The 27,999-nt window shown below is 40.2% G+C and overlaps 2 protein-coding genes across 3 annotated transcripts in view; both read right to left on the reverse strand.

The window, feature by feature from the left end:
* LOC117298348 (acetylcholinesterase-like) overlaps window positions 1–14,653 on the reverse strand; it is a 23,052-nt gene extending 8,399 nt beyond the window's left edge. Inside the window, exon 1 of one of the 2 annotated variants that reach the window (XM_033781553.1) lies at window positions 14,074–14,653. The gene's annotated coding sequence lies outside the window, so the exon portion shown is untranslated. Of the gene's footprint in view, window positions 1–4,906; window positions 4,997–14,073 lie in introns of those variants that run through there. The other variant, XM_033781555.1, reaches the window with a different exon arrangement.
* A 4,060-nt stretch (window positions 14,654–18,713) lies between these two features.
* On the reverse strand, window positions 18,714–27,962 carry LOC117298603 (protein Wnt-11b-2-like). Its single transcript, XM_033781921.1, has 7 exons — window positions 27,792–27,962; window positions 27,147–27,235; window positions 22,681–22,916; window positions 22,030–22,331; window positions 21,421–21,523; window positions 19,694–19,883; window positions 18,714–19,172 (listed from the first exon to the last, which is right to left on the reverse strand). The coding sequence occupies exons 1-7, from the start codon at window positions 27,960–27,962 to the stop codon at window positions 18,995–18,997; spliced, it is 1,269 nt and encodes a 422-aa protein (XP_033637812.1). The 3' UTR covers window positions 18,714–18,994.
* Between the last annotated feature and the right edge of the window lie 37 nt (window positions 27,963–27,999).

Consider the following 27,999-nt stretch of genomic DNA (forward strand, 5'->3'; position numbering starts at 1 on the left):
CAAAATACATGTCAGGCATTAAACCTACGTTTCAATCCGTTGGTTTTACGGTTTCACCCAGCCTGAACATCTGACGTCACACTGCGTGAATTACGTCAGAGATCTGCCATTGAGCCCACGTCCATAATCAACTTTGACCTCGCGTCATTTCAGATGACATTCGTGGTTCTGGACATTCGCAGTGAAATGATACGTACATGTTTATACATAAAGCCAACACCTGTGCAGATCAAGACCTGGGCCCAATCTGCTAAGCACAACAATTTGCTTAGCATGAAATTTCTTCCTTAAGAAAAACAGGATTACCAACAAAATTTCAATTTGATGGATATTGCCTGTTACTAGTATTCAGCTGTGGTTTGCTTATCCTGAAAACCACATGGAAATTTGGTTGGAAATCCTGTTTTTATGAAGGAAAAATCTTCATGCTAAGCAAATTGTTGTGCTTAGCAGCTCTATGACATTGGGCCCAATCTACCCAACGAGATGCATCAGAAACGAAAAGCGCCCTCAAACATCACTACCTCAAAAGGCTATTGGCCTGTATTAAACCAAGTGAACGTTTGAGGTATCATTACCCTCTCTCCTCTAATGAAACAAAAAATGCGGCAGCGACAGCATGTGCCGAGTCCGCAATCCGAAGGATAATTTCTAGGAATTGGGCCGTTAATTTGTAAGCAGACACGGCGCTCATTTTTTAGAAGTAAAGGCATGCACTGTGCACAGCTTGGCAGTCCATGTCAACCCTTCGTACTGCCACTTTGACGCCGAATTATTAACAGTGCCAGACAAGGCGTCTCAACACTCTTCAACCGAGTGATCTGATAGAGTCAGACGTGGCTACCCCAAAGCTACTTCTCCGTACAGCGCACACTGCCCCCCCCCCTCCTCCACTGCCCATAAATATTACGAACTGTAAATTAAATTGCGTAGACTTGGAGTACACGGGGACCCTTCATATTTTTAGATGAATATTACTAATTATAGAAAACGCCAGAAGGCCTTTGCAGAGAAGTGCTGACCAAAAATAAAAATGCATCACTCATGTTTATCACAAAAAAAAATCATAATAATGTGCCTGGATGCTATATAGGTGCAAGCCTTCCATTGGCGCAACGGAAAATAATGCTCGTTGTGCCTCTTTAATTACCCTTCATATTAATTAGATGAATATTACTAATTATAAAAAATGCTAGAGGCCTTTGCGAAAAAGTGCTGACCAAAAACAAAAATGCATTATTGTTTATCAAAAATGTTCATAATGATGAATCCGACTCGTGTATACATGTGTGTATGCCTTGCCCATTGGCGCAACTAAAAATAATGTTCATTATTCGACCTAAATTTGAAGAAAAAAAATTCGCGAACAATTTATTTATAATGCATACTAATTAATATCGATGACAAAGATGTGATCGAAACACCTCTTTTGTGTTTCGACCATGACTTAATTTTAACGTTGTGAACCATTTCAGAATGTTAAATTGTATACAAGGCTTTTTATGCAGTACTGCGGATGGCTGACAATGTGTAATAGGCTTGTGGTGTAGAATTATTTATCATGAAGACGAGCAAACTAATGTTCGAAGTGTCGACCACATCGGTCATTTTCATCATCGGAGCTAACACTTCTCATAACAGAGTTCTGTACATGCAAAATTATTACTTTCAATGTAAAAAGGAAAACTAGCGTTAAGCCCATTTTAATGTCTGACAATATGACTGACGTGTTCATCGACTGTATGGGGTAAAACTCTATAAAAACCACATGGGGTAGGTATACAGCAATAGAACAATTAAAATAGTGCATGAAATGTTGGTGTATTAACGCGCTACTGTTGACTGCATATCCACCTTTACAAACATTAAAAAACGAAGAAGAAAAAACAGGCATTGCTAAAAAAAAAAAAAAAAAAAATAGTTACGAGAACTGACAGTAATCTCATGTCCTTTGGTGCCTTGCCCCATCTCAAAAAAGCACTTCACAAAACATCTATAAACGAAAAAACATTTGCGTTACATTCATGCACAACGAGATAAGACGCTCAAAACTGCATTGCGTTATGGCGTACCTTTGGGATACCACTACATCTGATAGCATTAATAATAATTTGAGCCCAGGGAATACAAAAATTACTGCGAAACGTTACAGGACTATCTCTCCGGATATCACTAAATCTGATAGCATTTAGTTTGAGCCAGAGGAGAGCAAAAAAAAAATGACTGCGAAACTAAAAGGCACTGGACACCTTTTGTAAAAGACCAGAACTCTCACTTGGTATATCCCAACATGCACGAAATATCAAATCGGTGAACGTTTAGAATTCAACGATCATCGAAGTTGTAAGAGAATAAAGCAAAATTGTGCACAATTTGTGTGCTTTCAGAAAGCTGAATTATTTTAGTGAGACTTTACCTCTTTCTCAAAAACTACGTTACTTCAGAGGGAGCCGTTTCTCACAATGTTTTATACTACCAACAGCTCTCCCATCGCTCGTTTACCAAGTAAGTTTTTGCGATAGCAATTATTTTGAGTAATTATAGTGCCCAGTGCCTTTAAAATAATGATTTTTATAGTTACAGTAGTGTCCGTCATCGCCACATTAGCCCGATCGTGTTTCCCGCCACTGCCGTATACCTAGAGCTAGATTGCCAAAGCAATATACGTTTACTCAGTCTCTTAGAGTTAGAGGATGTAAAAACGAGGACTAATCCATATCTCCCTCAGTACATCAAGTAGCAGGCTGTAATTATAGGCATGTGGAGCTGATTGAGGGAGCCGGCTAAAAGGGGTCGACTCGTGCTGGGGCGAAACCAAAATGGGAGGTGTGATGAACAAGCCGAGGATAGCTAAGAAGTCCGGCTACTTTCAGGTACCCTCGTTCTATCAGCTGTAGCGATGTCTCAGATGTTCAGATAGTCATGTACGTTAAAGGCAGTGGACACTATTGGTAATTACTCCAAACAAAATATTAGCATAAAAAGTTACTTGGTAACGAGTAATGGGGAGCTGTTGATAGTATCAGAGATTGTGAGAAACGGCTCCCTCTGCTGAAGTAACGTAGTTTTCGAGAAAGAAGTGATTTTCCACGAGTTTGATTTCGAGATCTCAGAGTTAGATTTTGAGGTCTCGAAATCAAGCATCAGCTGAAAGCACAGAAATTCGTGGAACAATGGTGTTTTTTCTTCCATTATATCTCGCAACTTCGACGATCATTTGAGCTCAAATTTTCACAGGTTTGTTATTTTATGCATATGTTGAGATACACCAAGTGAGAACACTGGCTTAAATACCAATAGTGTCAAGATAGTCATGTACGCGAAACAGTCATTTCTCTAAAACTCGGCTTTAGTCTGGACAAGGTAAAAGCACCACGTGGCGAAGTGCATTTCAAAGCATAGGACTGCATAGGACTCTGTTGGGATTCAATCTCTGCATGCTCAGCAGACGAGCACTTGCCAAAGTAGCGACTCTGTGTTTTCGTTCACGCCATGGGTCCTTTCAGGTAAATGTTACTATTCAAACGACGTCATGCATCTTTACACACACACACTCAAAATAAGCATAACACAGTCCCGTCCAATTTCGATTCTGAATTGATCCGTGCCGAGCCATGGAGGCAAGGGACGAGAGAGCGAGCTGAGATGGCAACGCTCTCCGCTGTTTCGTGAACGAGGATGCCCGAGGCGTCCCCGGGTCATGCATTTAAACATTTCGCTCACAACGAACCCCCGGCAGCTAGTGAACTCGGGACTCGAAAGCCTATCTGAAGGTCACCTATGGATACCTTAGTGTAGTCAACGATGCTTCAAGGCACTGGACACCTTTGGTAAGGGTCTCACACTTGGTGTATCCATGGAGGAATAGTGTCTCTCAACATAAATGCATAACATAACAAACCTGTGAAAATGTTGGCTCAAATGGTCATCAAAGTTGCAAGATGAAAGAAAAAACACAAGATAATACAAAATGTACTTCAGCTGAAGTCTTTTTATTCTTTGAGTGATAAATTTCATCTTTATAAAAAACTACGTTACTTCAAAGTAAGCCTTTTCTCAAAATGTGTTATACTTTCAACAGCTTTCCACTCGTTACCAAGTAAGTTTTTATGCTTACAACTATTTCGAGTATTACCGATAATGTCCAGTGCCTTTAATGTAGGCACCGATGTCTGTAGTCAGAAACTGTTATCAACCGGGAGAAGTGTTATTCCACGGTCGGGGTAAATCAATTTATTCTCTAAAATGCCCGCTGTCTCAAAGGTGTTGAACCTGTGAGTATTCTAACACGCCCCCCCCCCCCAACGCCTACTAGAAGCACGTGTGAGATTGTCACAGCAATGCATCGCGGATGTCTTAAAACCTATTTGGAGAATGTATCCGGTCGCAGCCATCTTTGGTCGGAATCCCAACACCCAAGTATTATAACTACATTAATACGAAAGATAGTGACCAGTCTATTGTTCTTGAATGATTACATACGCATTTTGTAATAGTACAGTCTATGTTCAAACCAGATTGTGTGTAACATACATACAATAATTTGAAGTTTGTTGCCTCAATGGACAAGATACATTTTTTTGTCGACAGCTATGGCAGTTCCATGGGCAGAATTACCCAATAGATTGTACAAGTGCAACGAGTAACATTTGATTTCACCCCACATTGTGTGAGTGTTAGCTCTCAAAGAAAAAAGGAAACCACACAATTGTGTGGTAAATTTGTAAGAGCCATTATAATCTATTCGCCTAGGCCTACCTGCATACTTGCAAAATGCTTCAAACCGTACATGTCCATTAGTAAACGTTTCGACAGCCCCAAATGGCTCATTCCAAAAGGTCAACATGCCCTTCAACGAACATTATAATTAAACCACCCAGAAATTACAGAAAAACAGTAAACTTACGGGAAAGGTTACGCTTTTATCCAAACACGGTTAGAGTTCTTTACCGGGGAAAGTCTGCACGGCCACCCACTAGACTTACGTCTGCAAACCAGAAAGCCTGTAGGGTTGTTTTTACAGGCCTCGGATTTGTACGTTACAAAAGGTGAATGGTCACATGTATTCAAGCGAATACATGTAGTTGTGGGAAGAAAAGAAAATAGAGAATCCGCTTTTCACTTTTAGTAACCTTGAGGGTAAAGTAAATACATTATGGGCGGCGTGTTTTAAATGACAAAAGAAACACAAGCCGGTTTTATGTTATTTGCTTCATCCTGAAAACATGGACCCTTTTTTTGTCAAACTGATCACGTCAGAATTCTATACAGAAACTTTTCTGATTCCTCCATGGTTTATTGGTGCTTCATGCTGAGGTACTTTGTATCTTTATCAACTTGCATGGTCTATCATTTGGCGTGCAGTGGTAGAGTAGCCTATACCAGTGGTTCACCGGACCCAAGCCCTGGTGTTTTCACATCAGAAGGTGGGTTCAAATCCCGTTCGTGGCACTTGTGTCCTTAACCATAACTGCTTCATGACAAGTTAGGTCGTGAATTCCGCTCTACCAGCCACAGGCTCATGGAAGACACCCAAGTCAATGACTACATCCTTACGGGTTGTGAAGGGGTAACCCTGGTTCAGCCCAATGAGTAGGTTGCAACGTGCCCATGGTGGCAGTTGATTTGGCTCGGCCGTATGACTCACCTTGAAGTGGCTGTCATGCCTTGTGAGTTTGGTAATAGCTTTAAACAAATATATATATATATATATAGTTCTGGAAAACATTGTAAACTATACTACTTTTGTAGTACATGTACATACGTATGTTTATTCTTTCAAAACCCCCGTGATGTACCTTTTTCCCACCAGCATACCTAAACGCCCCCAATCGGTGGGTTAGCTTTAGTCTCTAACTGTGACGTAAAATATCACAACTGCGCATACCGCCGTTCTGCATTACAACGCGTTAATAATCTATCGTCTCACATATCCGTAAGCTGATGCGCCTTCTCAATTCTGTAAACAGTGTCGTGACAGTTAAAATGAATGGTGTCCATGCACAAACTAGACATCTGTCAACCTAGAATGGTGTCATCGCCACATGGTACCAGTCTACTTGTTTACATCCGGTTAGTTTCCGGTCATCTTAATCGATAATCGATATATCGATCGCATAATATCTGGTTGACAGCTCGTGTACTGTTTCCGAATCATAATCAATAACCATATCTTTATAATAAAGTATTATTCATTCTCGTCACGATCATTGTCAAAAATTTGAACCGAGTTTGTTTCAAATTGCTTTCCTCGTGGTTTATGCTACTGTGTGTATTATATCAGGGTTAGCACATAGGATAGCTTGACATTTCACTAGTCTTTCAGCATTTTCAATCGTCCATATTATTTCAAAAGAAAATGGGGATTGTTTTTCAATACTTAACTAGGCAGCGGAACTATACACTTTGAGTCATTTTGGAGTCACTGTTCCTCACCATTTTCAGTTCATGCCGAGGGTGTAAGCCCAAAGCCGAAACAATATTATTTATCCCCGATGCAAATTTAACATCTAAATCGTTGCGGTATATACATGCTGCTATCTTTTTTGAACGGACTAGTTCTGGCTACGATCTCGATGGCCATGTTGTTGGCGAAGGAGACTTCTGCTCTAGAATGGGTTCGAATCACACCGAGTAATATGCCTGTGAATTGTTTCACAAAGCTCTTTAAAGATACTTGTCTGCTAAACACACCAAAAACAACTAGACAGTGTCATGAACCAGGCAATTTTCAGTTAGATTGCTGTTGAAGACAAGCAGAGTATACTGTTCGAAACGTCGAGACCAAACCGGCTCTTTTCAGAGCCACCACTCCTGCAAAGGAGATTTTACTCATGGTTGTACCCGCAAGTTTACTATTCGTGTTTGTATTATAGTTACTCTTATTCTCTACACCGTGCAAAGCTTCAAACACCATTTAGACTTCAGTTAGCAGAACATTTCTTATGTGTCGTCATGTGATAGTGAAAGGACTGTGAGTTAAAAAGAGAATTGTACAACTTCCGATTTGTCGCAAATAGAACGGATGGGTTTTTATCAAAATGGTAATCCGGTTTACCCAGACGACTGAGTGATAAGTTTGAGATCACAGAACAGCGATAGGACAAGCACAATGGTGAATTTGTGTCTGGTATCTATGTCAATGAAAAAGTGTCTCTGTGGCAAACTTTGGCCAGTCAGTGAACTTGTGGATCCATGCTTTCACTGCGATTATTTGTATCGCGACTAGTGCTGTCGTTGACGTTGGTGTGTTGTTCAGTGTTCTTCGTTTTCTTCTTTTTTCTTACGAATATTGGTGTGACGTTGCACACATTTGAAAAGCGGTTAATACCAAAAAAAAATGTAAAAAGGTGCAAACAAATATGGAAGCAAAGTAACAATGCAATCCACAACACAAAAAACACACAGCACTGTGTTAAGTTGCAGTCACTCGGTGGACATTTCATTGTTCCTCAATTAAAGGGAAGGTACACGTTTGGTAGTTATTCAAAACAAGGCACGCAAGGAACGATACAGTGAGATTAATTAGTTCAACCACTATCGCTATGTACAAAGCTTAAAACCAATTTCCACAAGATCAAATTTATGATCTACCACAGACCCAGCAGCCGATTTAACGAAACGCTATAAAAGATTAATCCTATCTCGAGTTAGGACGAGTAACCCGTCCTTAAAGGAACACGTTGCCTTGGATCGGATGAGTTGGTCTATAAAAAGCGTTTGTAACAATTTTTTGAATACAATGATCCACACAAGTTTGCCTTGAAATTGCGAGGTTTGCCTTTTACTGTGCGAACCAACACGGTCGGCCATTTATGGGAGTCAAAATTTTGACTCCCATAAATGGCCGACCGTGTTAGTCGACGAGGTAAAAGGAAAACCGTGCAATTTCGAGGCATGTTTGTGTGGATCATTGTATTCTACTTTTACAACATCTTTTTACCCATGTGCATTTCATAACAAACGGTTACACACGCTTTTCAAAGACCAACTCGACCGATCCAAGGCAACGTGTTCCTCTAAGGATGGGTTCAATGCTTCATAACTTCCTTGGTTACAGAACTTAAACTCGTCCTATAGTCCTAAACTGAATCCTTAGTTTAGGACGAGTTTGGTGAAATCGACGGCTGGTCCTCAAAATGAAACGCCACTAACTTCAAATGAACTTAGAGTGGAGGGAACAAAAAAACAAGCAGTTTGGACTGCGAAGTAAATATTGACACAATTTTGTGGTTCCAGTAAAAACAGAGCCCGCTATGAGTTTGTACTCACCCTAAGAACGCATCGACAGATGGCTCTGCCACCAGAGACACTCAACAACAAAATCCACCTCGCTCCTTCGACCTTCGTTTCTAAGCGATTTTCATTTGTCATTATCAAACGCCACTCCAAAGAGCCAATTATAATTTAAAGTGGAGCACCCATCTTGTGGGAATTGACTTCTTCATCGCTCATTCAAATTCCAACGTGTTATTCGCGGGCATCGATTTCTATAGCTTTCCCGCAATGTTTTTTTATTTATTTTTTTTTTCAAAAGGTTGCGATTTTAAGGAATTTAAATGCGTCATGATTGAGTCTTCATTCATGTAAACAGTTTTAAATCTATGTTTGGATATTAAACATTATCTATTATTCAGTTTTTAAAATACACTTTATGTTGTTGTTGGAAGGGGCATCAAGACGGAAGGTTTGCGTTTCAGGTCATGGTTGCGTGCTGTGTTAAAATGCGTCTTGCGCGTTCTAGAAACAAGCTTTGTGCCCCCCCCCCCCTCAAAAAAAAAAAAATAAAAAATGAGGAAGGAAAATTACCCCGTAAAGTACTGAATTTACTAATGCAGAGTGATGATATTTGACGAAAGTGAAATTTCAAATAATTTTCGTGCAATCCTTCAAAAACTCAGAAGATGTTCAGATGTCTTCATGACTAGAAATACAGAACTACACGATAGAAACACTGGATTATTTCGTTCAAATTTTATTTTGGCGATTGATTTAGGGCCTAATTTTTTTTCCCAAGAAACTTGAAGGCTCAGGAGCTTAAAAGATTGTTGTAAAAACTTGTATAAACAACCATGTATAAATCACACTTATAATTATTCTGTATTTTATCATTTATTTGTTTGCTATTAGAAATTTTCGAAAAATTATAAAAACTATAAACTTAAGTTTTTTGTTGTAATAAAGACAAGGTGTTCTGATTGTCGTTCATTTGTTGTGTAACACATCCCAGTTTAAATACATAAGGTTAGGCCGTGTCCGAAACGACGACTTCGGCTACAGCTACGACTAGATCAGCGCGTCTACCAGTGTTGAAGAATAGGCAGACGCGCGCGATCTAGCCGTAGCTGTAGACGAAGTCGCCGTTTCGGACACGGCCTTAGTTTCACCTTGATGAGATCATGAACCTGCACCTTTATGGTGACGTCATGTGACGCTTGATTACGTCATCGTAGTGTGAACTATTTATGTGGATGTAACAAAATGGATGCTTGCTAAGTTTGAGCTTGATTATACCGAAGTTAAAGAAATGAAATAAACAACGTTGTGGTTGTCATTGATTTCGAACTCGGCGTGAAACTACAGACAAGACCCGAAAGTATTCGTCACGTGAAACTGACACCAGTGAGGTATACCTCCCCCTAGCTAATAATATCCTGTGCTGACATATGTTTCCAATCGATCAATCGGTGAATCTTCCGTCCATCCAAATCTCCCCTGAATGAACATTTCCTAAATACAATCCTGCTTTGCTCATGTCAAGAATACCAGGGCATGTCTAGTCTTTCCTGATCACTCAGCATACTATTAGTTTCTTTCTTTGTGTGGTCAATCCTGAAGACAACTGTGTGTCGTTGACATTAAATGTTAAAGGCGCTGGACACTATTTGGTAATTGTAAAGGTCAGTATTCTCGCTTGGTGTTTCACAACATAATAAAATGCATTAAGTAACAAACTTGTGAACATTTGGATTCAATTGGTCATCGAAGTTGCACAGAGAATAATGCACAAAAGTGTGCTTTCAGATATCCAAAAGGCTTCAGGCCTGAAGTCTTAGCTGTACTGCGAAGAAGAAATTACCTCTTTATCAAGTTACGTTACTTCGGAGGGAGCTATTTCTCACAATGTTTTATCATCAACAACTCTCCATTACTCGTTACCAAGTAAGTTTTTATGACGACAGTGAAAAGGCTTAGCGGACTACGGTTTTGTTCCAGATCCAACCTAAAAGATATTGTTTAAAAAAAGGATCCGATTTGTGGGGTCCATGCTACTGTTCTATTTCCCCCTTTCTCCAAAGAACTCCTTTATGGGGTACATGATGAACAAAGAATTCCTTTTTGTTCCCCACTGTGTAGAAGACCATGCCCGGGCACTCCCATAAGCTAACACAAACCATGGAGGTTTAAATTTCTATACACCTCCATGCTCAAACACACATTTTGCTAATCCAGTGAAAGCTTAAATTCCGTTGTTATTCCATTGTTTGACGTTTCCATTGCTTGAACTTTGTCCCAATAATACCGGCGAGTTATCAGTTGTCCAACAGCGGGTATTTTTGTTGTTGAATACTGTGTTTCGTATTTTGAGTCCTGAAACACAACACCGGTTTCCCCCTTCCCAAGGTAGAGAGCCTAGAGGCCTTCCTAAACATTTTTGTCAAGATGTAACAAGGGGGGGAGGGTCATATCCCCCTAGGGTTCAATAAAACATTCCATCTAGTTACCCAAATCATCCCCCTATAACCTCCAGAGTGTCATATTCAGTTTGTAAACATGTCCGGGGTTTTGTCCTCTGCGGAGCCGGTTGGCTAAGGGGTCCTTGTCGGCACTCCATACCCCCGGAAGAATGCTTGCTCATCGTGCCAATTATGTCTCGATCATCTTTGAAGTTGTTGCGCGTTCATCATAAAAATGTCATCAGTCACATCCTGGGGCGAAGGGGTTACATATTTGGCAAAGTCAGACGTGCTTCGTTTTATGGTTATAAAAAAATGTATGGATTTATAAAGCGCACATTCTAAAATGTAGCGCTTGAACTATTTTAATGAAAACAATAAATGCAATAAAAGCGCTGGACACGGTTTGGTAATTGTCAGAGACCAGTATTATCACTTGGGGTATTATAACATGATGCATAAGATAACAAATCTGTGAAAATTATTGATCCAACGGTCATCGAAGTTTCAAGAAAATCATGACAGAAAAAAAAACTCCCTTCATTCACAAATGTGCTTTCAGACGCCTGAAAAGGGCTTCAGGCCAGAAATCTAAAATTCTCAAACTCTAATAATTTATTGAGAAACTACTCTTCTAAAAAAAAAAATAACATACAAAACTGCTCTCCGTTGCTCGTTTCAAGTAAGTTTAATATGCTTGTATAATTCCAAATGTGTCCAGTCCCTTTAACTGGGTCAATCGTTGCCTCTATGGACGGTCAACCCCAGCTCTATGGTCAAACCATAGAGTATGGTCAAACCATGCATCTCCATGGTCAAACTGACCAGCAATGCAGTGTCACATTGCACTTGAGTTATTATAATATGGACGCAACTGACCGGGAAAATTAATTATCCACTAAAAATTCAGGACATTTTGACCTAGATTCTGGGCAAATCAATTACGCAGTTAAATCTTAGGTGCCAAAAGAAACAACTCCCATTTCAAAATGTTAGTTTTATGATTATAATTCCTGATATTGAAGTCATTGAGTATAGCTCAATGTTGAAACTATGTTGTTATATAAAATAGTTCACGTATAATAAAACAATTCTCTTCGCTGAAAGCGCACTCTATCTGCGCTCCTCTACCCTATAAGTTGGTCAATTGTGCACCATTTTATTTTGTGCACCCCTAAAACGTATAGTCTACGGTGAGGTCAACATTTTGTTTAACTAAAAGCCAAAGTACTTTTCTTACCAGCCAAATAGAGACGGTACAGAAAAGCAAGTCAATTTAACGCTGTGCTTACAACCAATTAGTATAAATCGTAAATCATACTGTATTCCACAGAGACGATCTGCCGTAGAGCAAGAAACCGCTATTTCGAACACAATAAATTTGATGATTTTTTTTTCAATAAAATGGATATTCCTTATGCGTAGTAACTTTTAAATTCCTGCTTATCGAAAGGGGGTTAATCCCCCAATAGCTTGTGATTTCCCGTAAACCATAGGCCTATAGGCAAGAATAAGTCTTGTCGTCTAGTTTCTGAAGCACAATTTCTTGATTTGTGCAATTCATTTTCATATACGTAAAAACAAATTTTTGTATGAGAGATATTGGCTGTTGTCAGCTTGATGTTTTTACCTCATTGTGGAAGTTTGCCGAGCTCCCTTGACGGAAAGATCATCTAAACAACCAAACAAACAAACAAACAAACAAACAAACAAACAAACAAACAAACAAACAAACACAACCTTAAAGGCAGTGGACACTATATTGGTATATTATTACTCAAAATAATTATTAGCATAAAACCTTACTTAATAACGAGTGATGTGGGAAAGGTTGGTAAAATATAAAACATTGTGAGAAACGGCTCCCTCCTGAAGTGGAGTAGTTTTCGATGAATTTGATTTCGAGACCTCAGAATTAGATTTTGAGGTCTCGAAATCAAGCATCTGATAGCACACAACTTCGTGTGACAAGGGTGTTTTTCTTCCAAATTATTATCTCGTGACTTCGACGACCAATTGAGCTCAAGTTTTCACAGGTTTGTCATGTTATGCATTGTTTAGATACACCAAGTGAGAAGACTGGTATTTGACAATTATCAATAGTGTCCAGTGTCTTTAAAGACAGTGGACACTATTGGTAATTGTCAAAGACTAGTCTTCACAGTTGGTGTATTTCAACATGCATAAAATAACAAACCTGTGAAAATTTGAGCTCAATCGGTCGTTGAATTTGCGAGATAATAATGAAAGAAAAAAACACCCTTGTCACACGAAGTTGTGTGCTTTCCGATGCTTGATTTCGGACCTCAAATTCTAAACTTGAGGTCTCGAAATCAAATTCGTGGAAAATTACTTCTTTCTCGAAAACTACGTCACCTCAGAGGGAGCTGTTTCTCACATTGTTTTATACCATCAATCTCTCCCCATTACATGTAATCAAGAAAGATTTTATGATGATAAATATGTTGAGTAATTACCAATAGTGTCCACTGCCTTTAAACAACATTGTAGCTGGGACTGTATGTTTGCGGCCGCGGCGAAAACAGTGGCGGACATGGCAGCTCAGTACTGAAATTAGAATTACTAACTACCTCCATGTGAGGTGGGAATACCTTGACAGGTTAGCGAAGCAGGTGGCACCCTAAGACTAATTGATTAGCTACATCATTAAATTAATTGGCCGTCCATGTACAGTGGTGCTTAGACTGAAAACCACAAGGGGCGCGTAAAAGACGAATGGCCATCACGACTATCGTGTAAACCCAAATGTACACAAATAATGCTCGCTCGTAAGAGCCACGCGCGCACGTTCCGTTTTTCTTTATTAGTCATTACGGGTTGGCAGTAAACATTTAATTGCTTTTTTTTTCTGTTTGGCTTATATTCAAGGATTTTGAGTTCCAGAGACATCTATCTTAGGATAGGGAAAATCTGGGTCATTTCTCTAAGATTAAAGTAGCATAGCCAAGTCTCCCGAAAAAAAGTTTTTTATTATTTTATTGTTTTTAATTATTGTTCGGCATATTTCTTTATTTAAAGTAGGTGCAGAGACTCTAAGTAAAAAAAAAAAAAAAAACCGGTTTAAAACTAAAAACAAAAATACAATAATAAAACAACATCAACCACAACAACACAACATCAAAGTCGGGGTTGTAGGGTGGTAAGCAAACAATGATAAATAAATAAAGTTGTCACTATGGTGTTCGGTATAAGTTAAAAACAATAGTTAAATAAATAGTGTAGTCGCAAAATTAAATGAATATTAGTGTTGGATCACTAAAAACAATGAATACACACAACTTGGACATCACACACATTTTAAAAAATTCTATGACATTCATGTTTTAAAATTGGCTCAAATTATGAGACACAAATAATATATGAGACATTGGCCTACCTTAGAACAATAAGTACCTCCTCAGCCTACAGTTCCAGTCTCCAGTTCCAACTGCAGTTGAACTATCAATTAATCCCTTTTATCACATCGGAAATAATTCCACTTCAGACAAACAACACCTTGCAACCTGATACCATTGTTCATCGTCAAAGGGTATCATTCAATATCTGATGATTGATAGCTAGCGATTTTTACCAGTTGGTTTAATACCAGGCACACGCTAAAGAAAAAGCACACAACTGTTATCAACAGTGCATTCTGTGTATCAGTTATCAGTACCTCTGTCCCTTGGTGACAACGATGTGATAGTCACCCCAGTGGTTGCATCATCATCCACACAGACAACAAAATTGCAGAGTTGTAGATGTAGCCTTGTCAGAAAATAAACCACCTGAAATAAACCACAGCTTGCCGATAAAAGAAGTAACAAAAACACCGGGACTCCGAACTTCAGCCGTGATCCAACAGTCTCTGCCAACCGCGAAATATGAGGATTCGACGGCAGTGCGATCTGGAATTCATCGCGTGAGGAAAGAAACAAACAGCGTGCCGTTCACTGCGGATCTCTGGAGGTGATTGAATGTTCGTCGAACGTGCGGGAGAGTTCATGACCTTTACCTTAGCGAGAGGGCCCAAGACCTGTCTGTGAAACTTGAAGCGTTATTTGACAGGTCACCCAAATAACATGACGTGTACCTGTATTTTAGTACCCCGGGGGGGGGGGGGGGGATGACTCTCGTATACGCACTTTTGAAGAGAGGTTGCAAGGCGTACCAAATAACGGTTTGAAAACCTGTTATCTCTGCTGGCTTAATTATTTTGTGTATGGTTTTATACTCGATGTAAATGGGGGATTTTTTTTTTATGTTGGCGCCTGAAACCATATCTTTCAATTCAGCTAATGTATGTACTGCAAGGCAACTTCTAGCTAAGCAAGGCTGAATACCGAATCTGAGATCGTACATGTTGCCGGTTTCTACTCAGAAAGAGTATTTCTCTTAGTGTGATTTTTTTCTTCGTCTTTTATGTGCTGAACTTGAAGTCCGATTGGCCCCTGAAACTTTACCCTTTCAATTGGGCTAATGTATGAAAACCCGGCGCTTCTCTTGAAAGTGGATACCTCTAGCAACATCCCCGTCAATATGCTTGCAATTTAGTCTTGTCTGAAGTGAAAAGACGCGTTTCCTCAATAATCCACCCCCCCCCCCCCCAATATGTTCAAACCTTTACTTGTTGGCCACCGTGCGTCCCAACAGACTCTTCTGGTGACGCATGATAACCTGAAGTTTCATCCAGAGAGACGTTCTGTCAATCAAAATCTCATTAAATTAAAGGGGTCTTTAAAGGAAAAGTAAACTTTTGGTTGTGTTTAACTATTAATTGATTTGTTTAATACCAATACAAATGTTGATGTAGGGCATAAAAAGGTTTACTAACACGTGAGAAAATTCACTTAAAAAGAAGGTAACGTTTTTGAGATATCGCCGGAGCGAATAATTAAATATGAAGAATAATGATCCCTGTTAGGAATACACAATATGAGAATCGTTTTTGTGGTAATGCTTCTCAGATTCAATATTTGTGGCATATTTTCTTTTGTGGCATAGGTTATCTAGATACCACATTACTTTGAATTGAATGGCTCCCAAAATGTTGTATACTACCAAACGCTGCTGTAGGCTTAAAGGCAGTGGACAATATTGGTAATTACTCAAAATATTTATTAGCATAAACCTTACTTGGAAACGAGTAATGGGGAGCTGTTGATAGTATAAAACATTGTAAGAAACGGCTCTCTCTGAAGTAACGTAGGTTTTCAGAAAGAATTAATTTTCCACGAATTTGGTTTGGAGACCTCATATCGAGCTATCGAAATCAAGCATCGAAAGCACACAGCTTCGTGTGACAAGGGTGTTTTTTGTTTCATTATTATCTCGCAACTTCGATAACTAATTGAGCTCAAATTTACACAGGTTTGTTATTTTATTCATATGTTGAGATACAACAAGTGAGAAGACTGGTCTTGGACAATTACCAATAGTGTCCCGTGTCTTTTACCAATGGTTTTTACAGCCGTTTATTTTAAGAGTAATTGCCAAACGGATACCTTCCCTTTAAGCTGTAGCTGACAGATATCTTTGTCTGAGATTGTTGTGTCTACAGAAAAGGTTCCTGCATGTTTCAATTTCTACGGACGTTTTGACTTCTCAAAAACATGTCTTGTAATACTATTACCTTTCGCATAATTTTATTTAACAACTATTATTATTTTATCTTGAACAATTTCACAACAAAGACTTTGAAAGACCAAGAAACTAGAGTTTATTATTTGCATAATTTGGTGAATTTCTCTAAACACTTTGCGCAACAGGTCAAGTAGTTAAAAATGTGTGTATAATCTGCTTCCACAATGGCAATCAATACAATGGACAGTAAATACCGCGACACGACACCCTCTGTATGAAATTTACGGTCTACTAACAGTAGGCCCTACCCAACGAGCAAAGTTCCCACACAGCAACAAATAGCCCTATATCAGAAACTCTATACCACTGGCGGAAATTAAATCACTTTAAACGCTAATCATGTCAACTCTGGAAAAATTAAACAAATATTGCCTTACCGAAGCAATTTCCTCGGAGGAAGTATTGGAACTACGCGACCTTAGATATTAGTCCTTTTGGAAATGTTGTTTGGGCTATTCCCTTGCGACCTATATATTTCTGTCAGTAAACGGTGTGTCATTTCACTGCGCTGTTTTCTTTGGGCCAATGGTTGTCATAACTTTGCTGCAAAGGGGTGTTTCTCTGCGCATGTGGCATTCCAATAATCATAAAACAGTTGTTGGCTGCGCGTGTGGGATTCAAACAATAATAAAACAGTCGTAGAAATATAATTCCTTTTTAAGTTCTTGGCGAGGTGTCTTGCAGTTAACTTTAGTTTGTTTTGGTATAAACAAATGCAACCTCTAACACAAACACATGTGACTGATATACCTTGTGTTAGAAAACAAAAATTGTGTTATTCGGTTGCTGTTGCCAGGGTATGGCAGTACCTTCTTATTTTCACCCAGTGATGCAGCCACCACGAGTTATTTTTTGTGGGTGCAGGGAGAGTAATTGCGCTGTTATAACAAGCCCTGTCCCCTGGGGGCCCACTGTCAAACAACAACTTAGCCTTTTACACCCTATGAACCTGATCTGGGTAACAGGACTATTACACTTCGACCCCACGGTCGTGATACTTTGGAACTCGATACGGGGAACAAGTTTGTGTTTTAGGCGGGAAGATCAGGAACATGACCTTGTTGAAACTTGACAAGCTCACACGACACTGTTACCGTGGCTTTTGGTGTTCGATATTTGGCATGGTGTACCCCCCGGCCCAGTTTGTCGTTGTGTCTTCATTTAGTTCTTGCAAGACACCACGGGAAGTCTTTCCAGTGTTTTTTAGAGGGGTGCTTCTGTACAAGAAAAAAAAAGTGTGCTAAGCATGAGGAAGGAACATGGTAACAGTATAATTATGGGCACATTTGGAGGCCGAATGGACACGTGCCAGCCAGATATTGAGCATGGTATCAATTATAGTTACTGGTCCGTGAGGTGTCGTATCACCGGGCCGGTGTGGCAGGAGATTATGTCTCTCCAGAGATTCTGTCCCCACATGGCGAACTGTGTATACATTTCTTCTGATAGCGCCCTCTTTTGAATCATCCTCCTTCAGCCCATGTTAATTTCCCCAGTGGAAGACAAAGTCTCCATGAAACAGATTTTGTCTTAAATCAAGTGAAGAATTATATTCTGAATCATTTCAACAGAGGGCTCCCTTTACGCAAATCCCCTATAGTGGCTCATTTTTTTTTTTTTTTAGATTACTTTATTATTAATGAAAGCAGGAACGAACATCATTCATTTACATTTATAAAACGCGGATCAATCCTGACCCTAGGAAGATTCTGCGACATTACATTTGTGTTGCAGCTAGTGACCTGTTTTCCTGGTCAAATAAGTGGAACGGGTCATGGTGACCCTAAAACGGGTCAATATGACTCGAACATATACAGCCTACACTGATCTTTGATTTGATAACTGACCCCTGACTCCGTGGGCACAAAACGGCACATTGTGATAATATGAAAGAAAAATATATGAAAACATGTTCAATTTACTAAAAGATCACTAATAGAAAGATGTCTCAATAGTAATTATATACATTTACGAAAAAGTACACAATGGGAGACTTTTGAACGCTGGGTGGCAGCAGACTTACCAGGTACACTTTTATTGTCTATGCCATTCTGAGCATGGTCACACTTCCAAGAGCACGATGAAATTATTTTCCTGGTGATTCTGCTGCCACCTAGAGTTCCCTAAAAGTCTCCCATTATTCTTCATTTGGAAAATAATTGAATCCAGTGGTTATTATAGTATTCTTATTTTATGCTCTTATGTACAATTTTCCATACCGGGAGACTTAAGCGTAGTATAGAAGGGGGTCTAACTCAAAACCATCTTGAAATTAAATTGACAAGTTTCAAGCGAGGCCGATGCCAATGGTTTGAGTTCCTGTCGTTAACCTTGGAGTGTAATTAAACATGATGGTTAACTGGAATTGCTACCCGCACTCAAGAGTGGGTACATGTGACGGCAGAGTTGGTTCACGTGGTCGATTTAACTTGACGGGCTACTTCTTGGTAGCACAGGCTTTAAACTCCCTAACCTAGTACACATGCATATATAGCGGCAAAACAAGATGTATCTTGTCAGCATAACGAGGTTTTGTTTCAAGTGCAAGGAGCTTGGATGGTGGAATGGCGGCTCAGTGACCAAGAGTAAGAATGTTTTAGCGTCAAGAGCATAACTGAGTCATGGATTTGAGCGTCATTTAAGATCTATCATTTTATTTACGTCTTGTTTCAAGACTACAGGCAGACAAATTGCTCCACTGTTTGCGTGCACTCATCGCACGTGACGTAACAGCACCAGTTGTATTTGCATCGACACTGCTCAGTGACCTCTGACACGAGTCTTTCGTAGCCTCTGCCGCAGCACATCACTTCACAGCCTTCGCTACGTGGTGAAGTTCGGGGGTTGCAAGTTCTGTGGGGAAAATAATGATAAGTCATTGGTTAGCTATCATTGTGTGTTAATTTGGCTTCCGGGGCTGCATACTCCTCAGGAGTTGAGATGGGTGCGGAAATCCCCAGTGAAATTATTTTACAGGAGGCCTGAACAAATTATTGTAAAAGTAAAGGCGTTATAACATGTTTGCTTTAAAAGCCTCCTTTTGCGAAACATGGTGGAGGTGTTAAATTAGATGCCGGGGCTGCATACTCCTAAGGAGTTGAGATGGGTGGGGAAATCCCAAACTAAAATGCCTGTTTTAGTATATTTAAGTGCAATGTATGTTTGCTTAAAGACCTCCTCTTTAGAAAATTTAAAGTTTGAAAAGGTAATGCCCCCACGTGGGTTTACCAATATCATTTCATTGCACAATTCTGTGCTTTTTGGTTATAATGCCACGAATAATGTTTCCTTCAAACAAAACATTATGATATTCTTTAACTTAGTTTTATTGGTTTGATTTTCTTTTATTCGAATTTCAGTCTGTGAAGAGTTACCTGCCACGTGTGCCGTATGACCCATATCTGATATTCTGCCTGCAGTAGTCTGGTGAAGGAGTTAAGAAGATGAGGTCAAACAGTGTGTAGTTCTTACGCTGTGGATCTCTAGGGACTAGTTCCCGCCTCACCACTGTCCGGCGATATGATACCTCCGTTGCGCCTGAGTACTTCCGCTTGAGCGCCGACCCTGTGCAAAAGATGAAGACATGTTAATTTGACTGATGATGCTACACCGGCGACATTTTGCCACTCTCAGTCAAGAGGGTCTTAAAGGTAAACTCAGTAAAGAAACGCAGAAATGACACTCAATATATAAATGTATAGATGGCCCCATAGCTAAATCAAATGAACACAAAGGGGAATCTCTGTTAAAGGGATACGTTGCCTTGGATCGGTCGAGTTGGTCCATGAAAAGCGTCTGAAACCGATTGTTAAAACATGCATTGGTTTGAAAGACTGATATTATAAAAGTGGGAACAGTACACGGCACGCCGTTTTATTGAGTAAAGTTTTTGACACCATAAAATGGCCGACCGTGTAAGTTCGTAAAGTAAAAGGAATTGCCACGCATGCACTTCATAACAATCTGTTTAAAACGCTTTTGTATGGACCAACTCGACCGATCCAAGGCAACGTTCCCTTTAATGCAAAAATAATGGTAGCCAAGAGTAAGCCACATAAAATGGAGATGGCCTTATCCAGGGGCCAATTTCATAGAGCTGCTTAAGCAAAAAATTTGCTTAAGGACGAAAATAGCTCGCTTATTTTACACATGTTACTGGCCAACATTTCATGCCATATACATTGCTTATGGCTAGTATTTAGCTGTTGTTTACTTAGCATAACAATTGAGTGGAGTCTTGCCCGGTAATCTGATTTTACTAAGCATACAATTTTTGCTTAAGCAACATTTTGTGCTTACGCAGCTCTATGAAACTGGGCCCTGGTCAGCATCGACCGTGCAAGTCGGAAGCCACATTGTCATCCTAGCTCAGGCATCAAGTGTAGAAGTCTAATCAATTTTATTCAGTTAGTATAATCGAGATAAGTGGTTTACGGATAAGGCTTGGCAGGCAACAGACCGTACATAATAAATCTATAAAGAGGTGTGCGTGCTTAGAGTAGACATTTCATGAATAATGTAAATTGTTGCACAACACGCACGCACACTTATACCACTGCTGGTTGCCAACCGAGGTAGACAAATCGCGCCTTTTTTGCGAATCAATGTCTGCACGGATTGGTTATAAGCATAACTTCAATGGAAATGTAAACAATACACAAAATACCAACCATTATTCCTCGCATGTTAGTGATAACGACAACCAAATAATTATATGCATACACTTATTAGTAGCCTTCTACACAATCTAATATCGCCGCGGACTGTAAGTTACTTCAGAATTTGAATTTATACATCCCGCCAAAAATGTTCACAAGATGTAAAGAAACCGTTCTCTGGTAGGTGTTATACCTATCAGTGATTTCCCCCTTGTCTGCATCACTGTTTTAATTTCTCTGTTCATTTGGTGGATGTTTTTAATTTCCATACTCAAAATTTGTTTTACCTCACAAACAAATTATGCGACTAGGTTTACTATAATGAGTTTATAATAAAATGCCGATTGTCAGCACAAGTTCGCAAAGTCTAGATTACTGTATAATGATAACGGTTATTGCGAGATCGTCGTCACCTGAACATTTGATAACGTTAGAGGGCGTACCTACGACTGAGATGTTGGGAAGGGATTGCCAGCAAGTCTTGAGGTTGCATGATCCAGATACTCCGTGGCATTTACACCGTCGCTTCACACTTGACTGTATCAACTGGAAAGCATAAACAAGAAAAAAACAAACATTATACTAGTTTTATTTTGGATACTCGAGATATGAATTATAATGGGCACGAGACCACAAAACACCGTGGTCTAGTAGTCAGACTGCATGATGACTTGCAATCACAAGGTTGTAGGTTCGAATTCTACCGCTTACCACTGATTTCAGATGTCATGGCTCCAGCTTCTGTGTTCTTTGTACGCCCATGTGTTAGCAAGTGGGTCAGTGCGTGTGGCGTACGGGTTCCTGACTGGGTGTTCGACCAGAATCGGGAAAGCAGCAATTTGTACACAGCCAAAATGGCGGCTGTTTTGCACGCAAAGTTTACTCATAACGGTCTTGCACAGTGACAGGGTTCTTAGGGTTGCCTGAGTATTACCGAAATAATTGTTCCATGTATTTTGGCAAACGTAACAAACCCCTTTGTTTTATCGGTTCACTTTCATATTAAAAGTGTTTGAATTTTAAGACAAGTGAAGCTTAAATATCAGACTTACTTTTATGCCAGCTCCATTGTTATGCAGATTCATCCGCGACTTTGGATTGTCTCTGTTCCTGTTGGTCAATAGAGGGCCGTTTGCAAACCTTCCTGTAAACTCAACAGCGTAGTCTACGTTGTCGCTGCAGCCGCCCCAGCGGAATGTCTCTCTTGCGTCGTTAGGGGGCGCATCTTCACTGTCTTCGAACGGCAGCTGCCCGCAACCGCACCGCGACAGGATACCAGCGCTGCAAGAGATTGCGAGTGTGTGTACCAAGCTTGCTGCTGATAGAGCCTGGACGAAAGCTGCTTCCCTGGTACCTGTTTTATAAGTAAAATATCAACATTAAATATCATTTTGCTTAGTAAATCAACTGTTGCGTTCACTGTGAGTAATAGGGCACCATGCCGGTTCGGGGCATTAATTGCGCAACATGACCACACATTGTGTACCTCTGTGTTCAGTTTATATTTGCCCTGTCATGGACGAGCAGTGGGCAATTTAGTTAGTTTGACACAGAGACGAGCAGTGATTATTAATCATAAAAACTGTGACTTCTTGGTGAAGGTTTGATCTACATGCACCAGTTACTATAGAATCAGATAAATACGCATGTCCAAAGAAGACCCCTAGAGGGCGCTGTTCAACTTAACACCCACAATAGCTTACCTTTATCCAAGTCCGGAGTGAAGTTTGGTGCGGATACGATACTGCTACAATTCCATCGACGGTCCTGGAACTGTTCTTGACACGTGTCAAAGGTCACAGTCGTAGACTCCACTACAGCCGACATTACGTCGAGATTTCTTTTGCAAAGTGACGTCTGAGGGGAGACTAGCAGTCGTGTTGATTTGCAGACAGTTGCATTCGCCCATATCGTGTTTTTATGGTCTTTTGTTAATGCTCTGGTAGGGGAAAAAGGCAATAGCACATCAAAAGATTTTCCAAAGAGAAATAACTTGAGAGAAATAGGCTGGGGAAACATAGACACAAACACTCCAACAAACAAATAAAGAAACAAACACCCCCAATAAACAAAGAATTAAGAAAGAAACAAACGTCAGAAACAAATGAAAAAACGAAGGAAATAAAACGTCCATAACAAACACCCAAACAGACAAACATTCACCCTAACAACCCAACAAAAACTTCCCCAGCCCCAAGACTTCAAAAACCGCGCTTCATTTAACGGTAGACGTTCAATTCAACTGTGTCACCAAAACGAACACCATGTTTTTTGGGAGTCAGAGTTACCTAATCTTGTTTTTACTTTCTAATAGTTACACCACGGCAAGGTCTTTTCCTAGTTCCATTACCCGGAAGTTAATTCAGAGTTGATTTCCGCAAGGGTCTATCATTGGTCCTAATGTCCTAATTGGCAGGTTGACATTGACGCATTGACGTGAACAGTCCCTGTGAATTAAGGATGAAATCTTAAAAGGACGTGAAGACCTTTTGATGGTGTCAGTTTGATGTAAAAGGAGGTCAACTAGCATACAGATATCAATACTTGTTTCCTGTTCATTGTGTGTTTTGTGTGTAGGGTCCATTTTGAACCCTTGAGATTTGTAAAAGTTACGATAATTTGCCGTTGAACATAATGTGCTGACAAGCTATTACAGAGGAGCAAGGTACACCCAGTCTGATGTGGGAACCCCCCCCCCCACCCCATGTTGACAATGGGTTAATTCTTCATACTACCGATCAAAGACATCTGCATTCTAGAGATGTGGGTGGCACGGTTGGCTTGTGCGTAAAAAGCGCTCGCCTCTCACCAAGGTGACCCCGGTTCGATTTCCGGCCGGGGCCATATGTGAGTTGGTTCTCTGCCACGAGGGTTTTCCATACCATCCGGTTTTCCTCCCTTGGGAAAAAAAACCCAACACTTTCGATCTTGGCTGTGCTCCGCGGTCATAATGAGTTGATGTGGCTGGCAGCCAAAGGCGCCCTTGCATGGCAGCTTCTCGAACACGTTGTAGCCGCGTCCTTCGCAATTTTCAGCTTTTAGCTGAGAGGAAGGATGATTACCCCCCCCCCCCCCCCCCCCCTGGGCACAGAGGGTAAAACCCAAACAAACTCATGTTTTCACATGAAGAGAGATTGATACCTTTGATACGATGTTAGGAACATCCAAGAAGAAATGAAGAACAGGCACAGTAGGTAAGACAATAAGCATATTATGAATTCACACGCAAAGAGAGAGAATCTTTGAGATGACGGTAGGTACATCATTGGGCACTGTATAGGTAAGACCACATGAAACACATGCTTTCATATGAAGGGGGATACCTTTGAGACGATGTTCTGGACATCAAAGATGCAGGAGTAATGGGCAAAGTGGGTAAGACCATAACAAACTCATGCTTTCACATGAAGGGGAACTATACCTTTGAGACGACGTTAGGAACATCAAAGATGCAGGAGTAAAGACTACACAATACTCATGCTTTCACATGAGGAGAGAGATGCTTTTGAGACGATGTTAGGAACATCAAAGTGGAATGAAGGAATAAAAGGCACAGTAGGTAAGACTGTAAGAATGTCATGCTTTCACACTCAAAGAGAGAAAATCTTTGAGATGACGTTAGGTACATCATGGGCACCGTAGGTAAAGACTGGACCTCATACTTTCACGTGAAGGGGGATACCTTTGAGACGATCATGGGTGCAGGAGTAACGGGCAAAGTTTGTAAGACTTGAAGAAACTCATGCTTTCACATGAAGAGAGACTGATACCTTTAAGACGATGTTAGACGGCCATAGATGCGGGAATAATTAGCACAGCGGGTATCAAACTTTACAGTTATCCTTAATAGGATTGCACCTGATTCTAGCTCAACCGGTCGGGGATTGTTGAACCCTTTACAAAGCGGCACTCTTACCAGTGATTTAATCCTCTTTATACGTACCGCACCGAATCCTTAATTAGTCCCCAAAAGTAAAGCCATGTCTGTCTCCAGTAGGAGATCTCCAGTAGGAGATCCCAAGTCAAACTTCCAATCTTTCTTGGTGCGGGTGGTGGGCGTGATACAGGCCCCCCTCACTAATGAGCTCTTGTGCCCCTAACAATCCACCATCGTGGGTGTGTAATTGTGACACCATTATGGATCGGCCTTTTCAATATACGTCTTGCTGGGAGGCTTTTGGGCCAGGTGTGGTTGATCTAAGAGGCTGATCTGTTAGGTTACCACTCAAGGGCCATTGTAAGACCATGGAGGTAGAAATAGAAGACGTTCTTATCAACAGACATGTTTTTCGGTCTGTTGCCTATAAACACGTTGTGAATAGAGGCATGTGGTTTATCATTTTCGATCCGGTAATCTGAGTTTCACGTTGGACAAACCCGTAACCCTACATGTGATATTTACAATACTGAAAACTCAAAATTCAAATATATTTGTAGCAAAAGTTATCACTTTGATAAAACGTAAACCACCGTACTTTTGGTTAACATAAGATGAACTCTTTTCCCTCCATCTTTGTGCTTGTTGTGTTGATGTATGTTATATTTTGAGGAGAGCGAGTGTAAATTAAGTACAATTTTGACTGGAATCGATTTGAATACTACCTCAATCTACAACCCTGCCCATAACTCGTTGCCCAAAGGTTTCGATCAATGCTGTACCTCATTAATGGGAAAGTTTAGACTATTACGATTATTCATTTTAGTATTATTCGTTCGGCCAAGAGTCCAACTCAAATGCAACAATACAATAAAATAGTTTCTTGTTCAAGAAACTAAAGATGTGCTATGTTCATGGAACCACAATATAAATGCCATAACAAATATTGGAACCAAGTGATAATTAGACAAACTCATTCTGAAATGACCATCTTAATGAAAACAAAGTGAACTAGATTTCTTTGACTCATTGTAGAAGAGTCCCAAACAAGTTTAAAGTTAAAGTGGTAACAATATTGAGCGGGGAACGGGAAAGTATGTTTTGTTGTCAGGGGCCCATGCATGGAGGTATGTCCTTCCTACATGGGTGGGCCGGGCATTTTGGCTGAGACTCTAGTACTCTACGATGGTGAAAAAGTTCATCAGATGGCAGTGTGGGAATTCTACAAATGCTTGAATTCGTGTCCTCAAGGGAATTACAATGTAACTGCCTTCCTCGTTGGCGGGACAATTGCCGGCACAATCGACATTCTTTCACTATTCCTCTTATGTTACAATATACATGCGTGTGTGTTCTGTTTGTTAGCCTTCGAGACAGACTCTGCCAGGGTCGAAACGTCAGGCCGTTAACAACTGTTTTATTTATTTTTAAGTTAAATATCTTTGTTGGCATTCGACGCTGTTCCTTTGTCGATAAAGCACGTGTTTAGAATTAACAAAAATATAATTATTACCGACTGACAGATTCACACATAAGTTGGTGGTGGAAAACTTCCCTTTGAGGTATTTTACCTGGAATGCTATAGATTTTCTGAGGATTTAATTAATAATTTTTGTTTTAAACATTGATGAAATGTTTCACTATTTCACTCTGACTCCGGTGGTCGATTGACAATTTTGGTTTTCCACAGGTTTGTTGTTTCATTGTTTCTTGGGTCACACAAGGTCTGAACCGTTGACAATCTTATGCCATTCTTGACCGCGCGCTTTAAAATTCCAAATCATACCTTTTACATAAAAATGAACCCGCTACAGGCGGTTTTTGAATTATATAACTATCAGATCTGACAATATTCACGATGATTTTCCACAACTTTCTTGACTGGAAGGTGGGAGTCAGGGCTTGTATTACTTCTTAAATTCGAGTTCAGAATGGCTTTCCATATATAGTTTATTTTACATCTGTTTATGGTATAAAAAACATAGTTATAATATTATTTTATGACAAATAATATCAGTCTCTTATAATCTATCTATCTACATTTATATCTATAATTACTATTTCGTAACAAGTAGTATCCTCATATCACAATTTCTATCACCGTATATGTGTGAGACCTTTTCTGGCGGTTCTGTCATAAAGGCTGTAGACTTGACTCAAGTCCCAATTGTATTTGACGTTCACTCCGTAGTGTGTCTCAACCCTATGTTTATACGAGTATGCTCGAAACACTGCTTGTGAGAGTCCATTGGACACCTTGGATAGAGATAATTAAAAGTACTTTATACTTACATCCATTTTAGTGTGGAGGCCCTAGATGTGAAGGGGACGATTGCAATAAGAGCTAAAACAACCAAGGCGAACATCTCATACAGGAGCATCTTCAAACACACCGAGAAATAACTCCTCAAACAGTTCCGTCAAAAAAAATGTCCAGACAGTGTGTTCTCGTCTTCGTGGAAAAAAAAACTGTATCAATGATAGGTTTTGGTATTCCGTTGTCAACCTCCTTTAAGGACAGTCCCCTTTGTACTATAATTAAGAGCCCGCAGAGGTGGTAACACCCATCCAATAGCCAGAATCACTGCAGGCTATTTTTCTTGTCCGTGACAACATGTCATCCGTGTTTTTCCTGTAACGGCTGATGCTCGCCAGCGTTGTGTGGTAGTCTCTTAATTAGGAGATGCTCTCTAAAGCTTTTCCATCCCTGTGATGACGAAGGTACCTCAACAATCCCCCGCGGGGTCGGACACCTAATTTGTGAGACGGTTTTTAAAAGGATGGGTCATTTCGGGATCCCTTTTGAGTGGTGGGATCTTACCACCGAGTTGTGTGGCGGTGAAGGGGGATGGGTGAAGCTGGTCAAAGACCGGGATTTGGGACACAAGGCGTCTCCTATTAGATCACTGTCACTGGGGTCAATCAAGCGTTAGACACCTGAGAAGTCAGCGACAGGTGAAATGTTGGTCTTTTGCTGATGCCTTCTAATTCTCTCTCCTCTCTCGACATGAAGAATGTCTTGGGTTGACCACTGAGTGGTTTCTTCTTGTACAGACAGATACTGCCACTGGGCAGACTTTTCAGAGCTATGTCTATAATGTGATGCATGTCTGTCAGGAATCGTTTAAATTGCTGTAAGTTTGTT

Source organism: Asterias rubens, chromosome 13, assembly GCF_902459465.1.
Source record: "Asterias rubens chromosome 13, eAstRub1.3, whole genome shotgun sequence".
Lineage (NCBI taxonomy): Eukaryota > Metazoa > Echinodermata > Asteroidea > Forcipulatida > Asteriidae > Asterias > Asterias rubens.